Raw genomic sequence first — 13,931 nt, 5'->3', positions numbered from 1 at the left:
AATATGCATGTTTCCTGGCTGAAAGGGCAAATTATTACTGGAGAGTTTTAAGTTCCTGCATGCTGCTGACACAAATGAAGACTGGTTTGTCTGCCTGGCTGCACAGTATTCGTGGTCACTCGTCACCCAACGTGTATTATGTGCAGATTGGTGTATGCTGGCTCTTTGAGGTCCTTAAACAGATAACTAAACCTCAATGCATAATTTTTTCATTCCCCATTCACAAAATGTTTGGCCTCAGCACAGAAATCCACATGTCTGAATCATCTTTTTAAGTTTGGCTATCAATTTGCATCTAGTTCCCATGCCCTTGCCCTCCATCTAAAAGAACTAATGAAACTTCTTGTTTTCTGTTTCATTTTAAAAGTAGATTGTTTGGGAATGCTAACGTTGCTTTGGGTTTTCTACTTCTTTAAATGCAGCTTTCAAAATGTCCTAGTTGTTTGCCATCACTCACCCCAGCCCACCCCACTGCTTGAAAGTTGAGCCGTGTGATGTTTCTAGTGCCCCATGATCTCCTCTGATGTGTGTTTGGTTTTGGTTGCTGAGCAGTCATGTTCTATAGTTTGGGTTTTGTTTCTCTCCTAAAACCACCATCTCCTTGTTCTGCCAGCCAATTCTCACCTCCCTATTTTCTCATCCTCCTTTTCCTTCCCCTGGTATAGATCAAAGTGGTCAAAGCGTTCCATAGTTCCCTCCACGAAACCATTCAGAAACCCTACAACCAAAACTCCATCCACAACTTCATGACCCACCCTGAATTCGCCATAGATGAGGAGTTGCCGCGAACACCACTCCTGGATAAGGAAGAGGAGGAAAATCCTGACAAGGCTTCTAAGTTTGGGACTGGGGTGCTCCTGTTGGATGGTGAGGTCACTCCATACGCCAATACAAACAACAATGCAGTGGACTGCAACCAAGCACAGCTCCCACAGTCGGACAGCTCTCTACAGAGCCTAGAGACATCGGTTTGAATTTTCTTTCTCTGACTCTCATCCCTATTTTCCCTATTTCCATTTTCGCCTGTCACATCTATGAGGTGATGATGGGACTTTTCATCGTCATGTCAACTGCTGTGTAAACAGCAGTGTGTGTGAACCCCCACCTGACCACGAAGAGGCAAGAGCACAGACTTACAAGGATTTCAACTTAACTTTGACTTGGGGTTTGCAGCGGGGCCCAGTCAAACCCCAGGCAGGTCATGGTAGAATTTACTCCTTGATAGTCACTTGTCATTTTTAAAGAAATGATGACAATCCTCTTGGCATCACCCCACCCCACATTCTCCCCTGATGTTCATCTCCTGAATTCTGGATTTTGTCCTAAAAGTCTGTGCCATTTATAAGCTAAGTTGAGGGTTCAGAGGGAGACAAATATCCCCAAGTGAAATATGTTGAGGTAGAGATGGAATGTCTAAAATCCGCCAGTAGTATGATTGTTTTTCAATTCTCCCACTTTGAAAACTTACACCTAAAGGCCTATAGGCCTCTAACTCTTTCTGCCCTTCCAGTCAAACCTCTCCAAGGTTCTTTTTTGTCTTTGTCTTCCCTTCCTTTCCTTTTTTTTTTTTTTTTTAATGATGATTAAGAAAATGGAAAGGATATGGGTGAATTGCATAAACTTTGATCCTTCTCCCTTTTGGCCCAAAAGAACCCTTGATTTAGTTCTAGAATCCAACCAGTTTCTTTGTTAAAAGGGTCCCTTTGAAGCAATTAAGTGCTGGTAAGAATATTTCTCAGTTGTTGCCAGGTTACCTTGTGCTTTTAAACTGCCATCTTGTCAGGTATATGTGGTTCTTAAGTGCCAGGGAGATCAGCCTTGCCCATGGTGGTTGCATATGTGTGGTATATATTCAACCCCGCCTCCTTACTGGGCTTGAATATTGAGGGCCAGCCACTGCCAAATCGAGGACAAGACAGACCATCAAAGCAGACTTTTGTGGGCTCCTCTTTGGGGTGACCACTGCTTTCAAAGCCATCTGCCAAGGCTCTCCAGGGCAGGACCTGACAGGTGGGGAACGAGTGTTCAGAAGCCTTGGGAGAGGCCAAAGAGCCATTCTAGTATGATCTGAGAAAACCTTCCTGCAGGGGCCGGAAACCTTGAGCTGTGGTGCCTGGGGACCAGCTTCGACATTCTCTCCAGTTTCTAATTCTAGTTTTTGCACGTGTCACAACTTTCCCAGTATCTGAGAAGGTCCCAGCTTTTCTCAAATATTCTGATTTTGAAAATATATATCCAAAGTGGGAGGCCCCTGTGACATTTTGCCGACTTAAAGGAGCAAAAGACCCCCCCCCAGCACACTCCCCCTTCCTCCAGCCCCTCTTCAGCCACATGCTGCAGCTGCTGCCCAGTAAAGCCCTGTGCCTTTTTTTCCCTGAATATTGCCCAAAGCATCCCCTTCCCCTCTGCCTCTCAGGAGTTGGGGACTTTGCTAGGAGATTTTTTAAGTGTTCCTTACTGGGACAAGGTGGAGCCACATTTACAGGAGCTCCATTTGTATCCCTGCTGGTGTTGACTTCTGTGCAGGGGCCAGTTCATGTTCCTGACTCTCACCTCTCGTTAGATAAATTAAGCCCACCCGCCTCTTTCTAGAGTGATGAGAGTCAAGAAGAGGGGACATATGAACAGCCAAATTCCCATGCGAGAGGAAGATGACCTGATCCACCTAGCCTTTTCTTCCGGATCTGTCCTCCCTCACCCCTTTCACCTGAGCTGTCCACAGTAGGAAACATAGAGAAACAATACCCCTGCATATCCCCATGACTACATAATCCATCATCGTAGGAAATAGGAAAGCAAATTTGATTCTGGTTTTGTAAAATGTACATGCTTCAATAATTCTTCTTTGTGTCTTAAATACTCATAGGGAAAAAAACAGCTCACCCAAGGTGTTAGGTGTTCACATATATATTCATCAACTACTTTAGAAGATTTAATTCTATCAAGTCTTGTATTACCTCAGATCATTTTAAATAGCAAGCCAATAACAAGGTTTGAAGGCTATTTTACCATTCCTGTTTGCAAAAGACTCTCATGGTACCTGACAGGTTACTCTTGAGAGCTTGTGTCTACTTTTTAAAAGTCAATGGTTTTTTTCTTGTGTTCTAGTTTCCATAATAGGAGAGAAAATATAGAAATATATGCAAAAATATATAGTTTTCTTTAGATCAGAAACTGATATTTTTGAGTCAGCCATATGTATTTTGTTTAAAGGATTTAAAATAAAGTGCCATCATGTAGCTCTGTGGAAGGGAGCACATAACCAGCTGTTTGGCATGACAGGTGACTTAGTATATTTGTAATTGGTTTTAAAACCGATACACCATACTTTCTTTCTGCAAACAGCCATCTTTATACTTAGGGAAAAAAATTGTTGGGTTCTAGACTTTTTTAATATAAATTTTGTTGATAATGGAATTAAGTAAGTTTAAGTGTCTATGTGCATATGTTTTTTATATAAGTTTTTTCTATTCAGTTTCACTGATCCAACTTGCAGTGGGTAAATACGGCATAAGTTAATAACCCTTTTCCCCAAAATGGTGCTTCGGATTTGAAAAGGGTCTGATGGGGAGAAGGAGAACGTATCATCCTAGCTTCCTCTCTTAATAAACCTAGAAAAACGGGTAGTAAACCGTGGATAGTCAGGAAAACACCCAGCAAGGGACACAGCTGTTAGGAAAGGAATCCTCCCCATCGCGCCCCCCTCCCCACGCAGACGGATAGACAGACTCTTTCCTGACTTGTCATGAGGATTAGGGGCCTCCGTTGGATTTGTGTTTCTTGAAGAATAGCTGGCAGAGTGGTACCAAAGACACGAATCTCTCCTGGTCTGTAAGGATACTCTGATTTGGGGTTTGCATTTTTCATAGTTTTCATTTCCGGTTCCCCCTGGGGTTTTCCATTAGTGAGTTTTTGTGCAAGGATCTTATTTATGATGGCTTTTCTCCCCTAGAAAGATTTTGTGCAATATATTAAATGGGGACAGAATTCTAAATGATAAAACAATGGCTGGTTCTAGCTCTGAGTGACAGTCTTAAAGCTAGGTCCCTCCCATAGTATCATCTGTCCTCTGGAATGACTCTCCTATCCCTAAAGGGGTTAAGAGAGAGATCACCTAGAAATCCCACTGGACACTTGTGGGTTCTTCAGGGTTTGAGTTTCTTCTTCCCCTTGAGCTTCAGAGAGGAGAATTGGCACGGTTAAATCTGAACGGTTACCTCACTGCTGAAAACCCAGAGGGACATGGCACACTCGCTTGTGCGGAAAAGCCTCTAAATGCATCCCTTCCTTTCTTTCCTGCTTCATTGCCTTACAATTGAAGCAGCCTGTTGTACCATCACAATATGCAGAGACTTCCTCACCTTTCTTATCTAGGGACCACCCCCACTGCATTGGTGAGGGTGGGCACTTATAAATGCCTGCTATTGTTAAGCCATTCCAACCTCTTCCTCTGAATAGACCAGATGCCCTTTCACTTAGTTCAGTGCCAGTCCTTTTGCCTTCCCAACCCTGCTGTTAGGCCTGCTGTTCCCTTTGCTCTTGATTAGGAGAGATGGAAGGAGATGAGCTCCCATTACTGAATTGGCCTTTGGTTCATGTTTTCTCCCCATATGTATATATGCCATATGTGAATATGCCATATATATGTGCCAACAAATCTATCTATGTTGTTCTTTTCAAATTAGCACGCAGATAGGAATTTTGAGTTTCTTCTTCTTTTAGTAACTAGTATAACAAGCACTGGTATTTTTGTACAAAAAAGAAAAACAAAACAAGATTGACTATTGTGGTCTGCATGACATAAACAAACAAATGGTGATATCAAAGCAATGTATACCCCAGTGTGTGTTGCCATAATTTGCAATTCAGCTTAACAGCGCACCCAATCTATATTTGCATTTTGATATGATTTAAGCTCTATGTACAAAGTTTTGCATGTATTTATATGGTTCTTAGGGAAAAAAAAATGCTATAAACTGTCAAATCTAAAATTCAAATGTGTTGTTCCACTGAGACCAGAAGAAGAAGGGAAGTTTTAAAAGGGATAATTTTTTGGAACCAATAAAGCTTTTTGCTGATGAACAGAAACCAATACTGCTGTGCACTGAGAATAAAAACTCATGCCCACTTGTAACTGTGCTGTCCTCCATGCGTCTCCACTTTTGAGTAATGCTGCTGATTGTCTGTTGAAGTTGAGAAGGGAAATGCCACAACCACAAGGACAACCCCATTTAAACAGGCACAGAATTCAGCTTACCACCAGACTCTGACAACGCTTCCCTTACCTCTGGGCCCTTGCATTGGCTTCATTCCCTTGTAGTACAAGCTTTGCTCCACCCACCTTGGTTAGAATCCACAATTCAGGAGCTGGAGCTTTTGGAAGAATAAGAGGCAGTATTGGCAGTCCTTGCTTTTTTTCTGTCCTTTTTTTTTTTTTTTTTTTTTTTTGGTTTTGTTTTTGATTTGTTTTATATGAAATGTCTTTTAGGAGAAGTAGTTTCCCTTATATTAGCTGCCTTTCCCTCGGGTTTTCCACCCTCCCCCTCCCTTCCCTATAGTTTAAAAAATGTCTTGCATTAATTCAGTCTTGCTAGAGACTCATATTAAGCCCAGTTTCAGGTCAAAACAGCTTCCTGGCAGGTCATTTACATTCTGAGCTTTCATATCTGAGTCAACTCCTTCCTGCAGCTCTCATCCAGGTGCACAACGAAGTTCCCCAACCCTCTTTTAAAATATCACAGGGTGGAGCCAGGCACAGTGGTGCACACCTGTTGTCCCACATACTGGGGAGGTGAAGGGGCTGAGGCCGGAAGATCGCTTGAGCCCAGGAGTTCAAGTCCAGCCTGGGCAACATAGCAAGACACCATCTCCAAACACACACACACACACACACACACACACACACACACACAAAATACACATCGTAGGGAAGAAAGAACCTTGTCCACTCCCCAAATTCCTTTAGGAAAAGTGTCACACACATTGAAGAACATCCCAAACTCTCCTGGCTATTCTAATAGTCTGCTTCTGAAGGAGGAGCTAGCCCTGGTTGAAAAAGACTTATGGCCGGGTGCAGTGGCTCATGCCTATAATCCCAATAGTTTGGGAGGCCAAGGCGGGCAGATCACCTGAGGTCGGGAGTTCAAGACCAGCCTGACCAACATGGGTAAACCCCATCTCTACTAAAAATACAAAAATTAGCCAGGCGTGGTTGTGCATGCCTGTAATCCCAGCTACTCGGAGGCTGAGGCAGGAGAATCACTCGAACCTGGTAGGCAGAGGTTGCGGTGAGCTAAGATCGCGCCATTGCGCTTCAGCCTGGGCAACAAAAGCGAAACTCCATTTCAAAAAAAAAAAAAGTCCGGGCGCGGTGGCTCATGCCTGTAATCCCAGCACTTCGGGAGGCTGAGGCAGGCGGATCACCTGAGGTCAGGAGTTTGAGACCACCCTGACCAACATGAAGAAACCCTGTCTCTACTAAAAAATTATAGCATGTTTTTAAAATGTTTTTGGGCCAAGCACGGTGGCTCACACCTGTAATCCCAGCACTTTGGGAGGCCAAGGTGGGCAGATCACGAGGTCAGGAGATCGAGACCATCCTGGCTAACACGGTGAAACCCCGTCTCCACTAAAAAATACAAAAAATTAGCCGGGCATGCTGGCAGGCGCCTGTAGTCCCAGCTACTTGGGAGGCTGAGGCAGGAGAATGGCGTGAACCCAGGAGGTGGAGCTTGCAGTGAGCTGAGATCCGGCCACTGCACTCCAGCCTGGGTGGCAGAGCGAGACTCCGTCTCAAAAAACAAAACAAGCAAACAAACAAAAAAATACAAAAATTAGCCGGGCGTGGTGGGGAATGCCTGTAATTCCAACTACTCAGGAGGCTGAAGCAGGAGAATCACTTGAACCTGGGAGGAGGAGGTTGCAGTGAACCGAAGTAGCGTCATTGCACTCCAGCCTGGGCAACAAGAGCGAAACTCCATCTCAAGAAAAGGAAAATACTTACATGATCTGAGATCTTATCCCCACTTTTCTTTTCTGTCCTACGTTGCTCTCCACAGGCATGAACACATTGCCCACTTAGTTTCTTTAAAATAGGGGATGGAGAATAAATAATAACAAACAAAAATGAAAACAGGCTGGGTGTGGTGACTCACATCTGTAATCCAGCATTTTGGGAGGCTGAGGTGGGTGGATCACAAACTCAAGAGATTGAGACCATCCTGGCCAACATGGTGAAACCCTGTCTCTACTAAGAATACAAAAATTAGCTGAGCGTGGTGCCATGCACCTGTAGTCCCAGCTACTCGGGAGGCTGAGGCAGGAGAAGCGCTTGAACCTGGGAGGCAGAGGTTGAGCCAAGATCCTGCACTCCAGTCTTCCAGCATAGGTGACAGAGCAAGACTCCATCTCAAAAAAAAAAAAAAGAAAGAAGAAGAAGAATTGAAATGATCTACACATTTGGAAAGCCAGATTACAGTCAGAAATTTACCTCTGCTCATGAACTCTAAGCAAGGGAAAATAATAGAACTGTCTGAGTGGCTAGTGCTGTTACACTCACAGGGGATATATCTGTCCCTACTCTTTTTTTTTTGTTTTTGAGACAGGGTCTTGCTCTGTCACCCAGGCTGGAGAGCAGTGGCATGACCAAGGCTCACTGCAGCCTTAGACTTGGCTCAAGTTATCCTTCCATCTCAGCCTCGCAAGTAACTGAGACTACAGGCATGCACCACCATGCCTGTAATTTTTTTAAGACATGGTGTCTCACTATGTTGCCCAAGCTGGTGTCAAACATCTGGCCCAAACTATCCTCCCACCTCAGCCTCCCAAATGTTGGAATTACAGGCATGAGCCACCATGCCTGGCCTGTCTCTACTCTAGAATAGAACTGGGCCCTGTGTTAAGCATCGCTTGGTTCCTCTGGTGTCTCCTATCACAGAGGACATATAGACCATCTCCTTTTAGCACCTTCTTTTTCCAAACACAGCACAATTGATTTAAGCTTTCTTGCTATGCTAGACCCAGGAACACTCCATTGAAAGACTGATTTGTGTTTTATAACTCCAGATCTTCATGTCTTGGCCTATTTAAAGCAAGTATATATGATAACTCATTTGAAAGAGGGAGTACGGCTGGGAAGAGCTGAACTGGTACCTAGAGATTGCCTTCAACCATGCTTAAGAGGAAGAACAAATATATCCATGACCATCCAAAACCGTTTGAGTAAAGAATTCCTGCATCAAACCAGTCTGGCCAACATGGTGAAACCTCATCTCTACTAAAAATACAAAAATCAGCTGGGCATGATGGCTCATGCTTGTAATCCCAACTTCTCTGAAGGCTGAGGTGACAGGATCACTTGAATCCAGGAGGCGGAGGTTGCAGCAAGCTGAGATTGCACAACTGCACTCCAGCCTAGGTTACAGAGATAGATCCTGTCTCAAAAAAAAAAAAAAAAAAAAAAAAAAAGAGAATTCCTGCTGGGCGCAGTGGCTCACGCCTGTAATCATAGCAATTTTGGAGGCAGAGGCAGGCAGATTGCCTGAGCTCAGAAGGTCCAAACCAGCCTGGGCAACATGGAGAAACCCCGTATCTACTAAAAATACAAAAAATTAGCCAGTCTTGGTGACGGGCGCCTGTAATCCCAGCTACTCAGGAGGCTGAGGCAGCAGAATCAGTTGAATGCGGGAGGTGGAGGTTGCAGTGAGCTGAGATCCGGCCACTGCACTCCAGCCTGGGCGACACAGCAAGACTCTGTCTCAAAAAAAAAACAAAAACAAAAAAACAAAAAAAATTCCTATGTCTTTCTATCAAACCTTTTGAATTGAGCTGCTGCTGCTGACCAAGTAGGAAAGGGAATGGGGTTTGAATGTTTTTCTGCTTACTCTTTGATGGAGGAGCTAAAATGGCAAAATCAAGAGTAAGATTCTGATGTGCCGCTGATTGGAAGGCAGGAGACACATGCCCTGACCTCAACTCTGCTTCTTGACCAGCTTGGTTTCCCATCTGTACAAGGAGATCATTAAAGTGCATTAGTGATTTCCAAATTACATTTTGAAGATCAGAAAGGAACTCCTGAGAGATAATTTAGGGTCGACAGGCGTTCAACAAAAATAGCACGTTTTTAAAATGTTTTTGGGCCAAGCGCGGTGGCTCACACCTATAATCCCAGCTCTTTGGGAGGCCGAGGCGGGTGGATCACTTGAGGTCAGGAGTTCGAGACCAGCCTGGCCAACATGGCAGAACCCTGTCTCTACTAAAAATACAAAAAATTAGCCAGGCGTGGTGGCACATGCCTGCAGTCCCAGCTACTTGGGAGGCTGAGGCTGGATGATTGCTTGAACCCAGGAGGCAGAGGTTGCAGTGAGCTGAGATTGCATCACTGCACCCCAGCCTGGGAGACAGAATGAGACTCCATCTCAAAAAAAAAAAAGAAAGAAAGAAAAGAAAAAAAATGTTATTGGCTTCCAGGTCAGCTGTAGCTTTTAAAAGATGACTTTAAAACACTGACCAGCTGGGCGCAATGGCTCAGGCCTATCATCCCAGCACTTTGAGAGGTCAAAGCAGAAACATGGCTTTAGGCCAGAAGTTCGAGACCAGCCTAGGCAACATAGTGAAATCTCATCTCTATTAAAAATTTTGGCCAGGCATTGTGGCTCACGCCTATAATCCCAGCACTTTGGGAGGCCAAGGTGGGCAGATCACCTGAGGTCAGGAGTTCAAGACCACCCTGGCCAATATGGTGAAACCCCGTCTCTGCTAAAAATACAAAAATTAGCCGGGCATGGTGGTGGATGCCTATAATCCCAGCTACTCAGGAGGTTGAACAGGAGAATTGCTTGAACCTGAAAGCAAAACCTGTAGTGAGCTGAGATCATGCCACTGAACTCCAGCCTGGGTTACAAAGTGAGACTCCATCTCAAAAAAAATTAATTAATTTAAAAAAATTAGCCAAGCATGGTGGTGCACACCTATAGTTCCAGCTACTCAGTAGGCTGAGGTGGGAGGATCACTTGAACCCAGAAGGTTGAGGCAGCAGTGAGCTGTGATGATGCCACTCCAGCCAGGGTAACAGAACAAGATCCCATTTCAAAAAAACTAAAACAAAAAATACTGACCTAGTTCATCCTTAAGGTCCCTGCCAACTCTGAAATGCTATGATATTAATTAACAAAACAAATAGTCCAAAGTTGGGTGGTAATGTAACAAATTGTGTTTAAACAAACAAGCAAGCCTAACTTGGATCCTGTCTCAAATTATCTCCCATTACAATTATCAATGCATGCACAAGTAAAATTCAGCAAATCTTAATGACTGTAGTCTAGCCTACTGAGACTATTATCTAGCTGATTCTGCAGTAGAATGATAACCTTCTGCTTTGAAATTTATGATGGAAAGAGCAGTTTTTTGGGAATGCAGAGATCTAACGCAGTGGAATGGCATAAAATTAGAGAGGAGAAGTGAGATGTCTCATCCAAGGCGTGGTGGAAAGAACTTGGTCTGGGAACTAGAAGGCCTGTGTTGTAATGCTGACCCTGAACCTCGTTTGCTCGGGAACCTAAGGGTCTTTCCAACTCTGACACTCTTTCCATTCTTGCTCTCACATCTAATTGCCATTAATAACCGCTGGAGAATGTCTACATGGAATTTCTCTTTCATTGCTTTATCTCCCTGGAATGTAGCATTATTGTGTGTGTATTGAAGGCGTACTGCATACCGGGCATGTGCAGGCAGGCTTCACATCAGGCTCAGTCGCTTGTAACTGCAATAAAGACAAACTTATCCACACCCCTAAAGTGCGAATATGTTTCTTTTTCTATGTTTCTTTTTTTTTTTTCCCTAGGGAGGGGAGGTTCGCTCTTGTTGCTCAGGCTGGAGTGCAATGGCTCAGTCTCGGTTCACTGCAACCTCTGCCTCCCAGGTTCACATGATTCTCCTGCCTCAGCCTCCTGAGTAACTGGCATTACAGGCATGCACCTCCACACCCAGCTAATTTTTGTACTTTTAGCAGAGATGGAATTTCTCCATGTTGGTCAGGCTGGTCTTGAACTTCTGACCTCAGGTGGTCCACCCACCTTGGCCTCCCAATGTGCTGGAATTACAAACATGAGCCACAGTGCCCGGCCCCCTTTTTTTTTTTTTTGAGATGGTGTTTCACACTTGTTGCCCAGGCTGGAGTGCAATGGCGCCATCTTGGCTCACTGCAACCTCCACCTCCCAGGTTCAAGCAATTCTCCTATCTCAGCCTCCCGAGTAGCTGGGATTACAGGTGTGGGCTACCAAGCCCAGCTAATTTTTTTCTTTTTTCTTTTCTTTTTTTTTTTTTTTTTTTTTTTTTTTTTTTTTTTTTTTTGTATTTTTAGTAGAGACGAGTTTCACCATGTTGGTCAGGCTGGTCTTGAACTCCTGACCTCAGCTGATCTACCCACCTCAGCCTCCCAAAGTGCTGGGATTACAGGTGTGAGCCACCACACCGAGCCTCCTTATTTTTTTCTAAATCAAATCTAGCACTGAACTATCCTGCAGTCACCAAGATCAGTGAGGGGTCTCTCTTTAGTCATTGTTTGTCATCTTGTCTCCTCTCCCTTGGATATTGATTTACTCACTCACTCATTTAACAAGTATTGATGGTGCCAGGCACTGCAGATAAACAAAATAAAGTCCCTTACCTCTTAGAATGTAGTCTTGTGGAGGAGAAACAAACAAGTAAGCCAGGCATGGTGGTGCGTACCTGCTGTCCCAGCTACTCAGGAGGCTGAGGCAGGAAGATCACTTGAGCCCAGGAGTTTGAGGCTGCAGTGAGCTATGATCACATCACTGCACTCCAGCCTGAGTGACAGAATGAGACCCTATTGCTAAAAAATTAAAATAAACTAAATTTTAAAATTTAAAGAAACAAGTAAATATATAGCATGTCAAGTGGTGATAAGAACCAGGGAGCGGGCCAGGCACGGTGGCTCATGCCTGTAATCCCAGCACTTTGGGAGGCCAAGGTGGGTGGATCACCTGAGATCAGGAGTTCGAGACCCACCTGGCCAACATGGTGAAACCCCGTCTCTACTAAAAATACAAAAATTAGCCGGGCATGGTGGCAGGTGCCTGTAATCCCAGCTACTCGGGAGGCTGAGGCGGGAGAATCACTTAAACCCAGGAGGTGGAGTTGCAGTGAGCCGAGATCACGCAACTGCACTCAAGTCTGGGCAACAGAGCGAGACTCCATCTCAAAAAAATAAATAAATAAATAAATAACACCCTGGTTAGTAAGTGAAATGTTCTACTCACTCAAGACGGGTTCTACTCACTCAAGACGGGCACCAAAAAGAACGCCTTCACCTGTGCCTTCCCTGTTCTGGTTCCCCACTCCTGTTGTCACATTCACTGCCTGGTCCCCAGGCAGGCCCTCCACCCTCCTCACCTCCATGGAAACACGCTGTGCCCTCATCTAATTCCTGATGTGACTAGTTACCCTGTCCCCTCTGCTGAGGAGTGCCCCCTTTCTGCACAGCTCTGGGTCAGAATCTTTCTGTGTATGCACTTGAAAGAGAGAGGCCGGCTCACTCACAATGGGCTGTTTGCACTCACTTCCTCTGGGCTAAGGGACGGTGTGGGGCTGTTTGCAGGTATTTGCTCATCCCTACCCGCCTCACAGCTACCTCTGCTTTGTGGCTATGCAGCTGGTAGGTCTCAAGGGACACTGGGGAGGCTGCCAAATAGAGAACCCCAGAAGGAACAAGGAGGCAGAGGCCTGCTTTGCTCTCAGGGCACCAGACTTAAGAAAAGAGTTCTAGGCTGAGTGCAGCGGCTCACACCTGTAATCCCAGCACTTTGGGAGGCCGAGGAGGGCAGATCACCTGAGATTGGGAGTTCGAGGCCAGCCTGGCCAAGATGGTGAAACCCCATCTCTACTAAAAATACAAAAGTTAGCCGGGCTTGGTGGCAGGCGCTTGTAATCCCAGCTACATGGGAGGCCGAGGCAGGAGAATCACCTGAACCCAGGAGGCAAAGGTTGTGGTGAGCCGAGATCGCGCCATTGCACTCCACCCTGGGCAACAACAGCGAAACTCCATCTCAAAAAAAAAAAGGGTTCTCAGGCCGGGCGCGGTGGCTCATGTCTGTAATCTCAGCACTTTGGGAGGCTGAAACAGGTGGATCACCTGAGGTCAGGACTTCAAGACCAGCCTGGCCAACATGGTGAAACCCTGTCTCTACCTAAAGTACAAAAATTAGCCGGACATGGTGGTACATGCCTGTCCCATCTCCTTGGGAGGCTGAGGCAGGAGAATCGCTGGAATCTGGGAGGTGGAGGTTGCAGTGAGCTGAGATTGCATCGCTGCACTCTAGCCTGGGCAAAAAAGTGAGACTCCATCTCAAAAAAAAAAAATGAAAAAGAAAAGGAAAAGGGTTCTCTTACCCATTAGCAGTACCAACCCACCTCTTCCATTAGAGTTTGGCCTAAGCAAGGGAACAGAAACTTCCCCGAGTCTGCTCACACACTCTGCTTGCAAATACATACTCCTCATTCTTCTCAAGGGTCTCGGGTAGAGTGGAGACAGGGAGCAGAGACATGTTTCTGTACTTTTCTAAATCTTTCTTTCCTAACCCCAGTCTCTCACAACTTTAACTTCAAAAGGAGGCATTTGCTGCCTTTGTTTTCTGTTTCAGACTTGTCTGGACTGGAGAGGCCTCCAGGATATATGCAAATACATGAGGAAGGGTGGGCGGGGGTTGCCACCATTAAGGCTTCCTGTGTCTTCGTACCATGGTTGTCCCAGCCCTCAAACCAAAAACAAAGCCTAATTGGGATTGTCTTTCATACAGGACAATTTTGGCATTTGTTCTTTTTTTTTTTTTTTTCTTTTTCAAGACAGAGTCTTGCTCTGTTGCCCAGGCTGGAGTGCAATGGCGTGATCTCAGCTCACTGCAACCTCTGCCTC

General features: G+C 45.2%; 2 protein-coding genes across 11 annotated transcripts in view; both read left to right on the top strand.

The window, feature by feature from the left end:
- Positions 1-5,134, top strand: part of ATP2B4 (ATPase plasma membrane Ca2+ transporting 4) — a 115,845-nt gene extending 110,711 nt beyond the window's left edge. For all 10 annotated transcript variants that reach the window (XM_050762695.1, XM_050762723.1, XM_050762648.1 and 7 more), the window contains one exon: positions 666-5,134. In XM_050762695.1, coding sequence (XP_050618652.1) covers positions 666-974 — 309 coding nt within the window. In that variant the 3' untranslated portion in view covers positions 975-5,134. The remainder of the gene's footprint in view (positions 1-665) is intronic.
- SNRPE (small nuclear ribonucleoprotein polypeptide E) overlaps positions 1-13,931 on the top strand; it is a 196,244-nt gene that overhangs the window by 61,427 nt on the left and 120,886 nt on the right. The window lies entirely within an intron of this gene.

This window comes from Macaca thibetana, chromosome 1 (genome assembly GCF_024542745.1).
Source record: "Macaca thibetana thibetana isolate TM-01 chromosome 1, ASM2454274v1, whole genome shotgun sequence".
NCBI lineage: Eukaryota > Metazoa > Chordata > Mammalia > Primates > Cercopithecidae > Macaca > Macaca thibetana.
The sequence above is the reverse complement of the archived record's forward strand: the minus strand, read 5'-3'. Positions and strand labels throughout refer to the sequence as shown.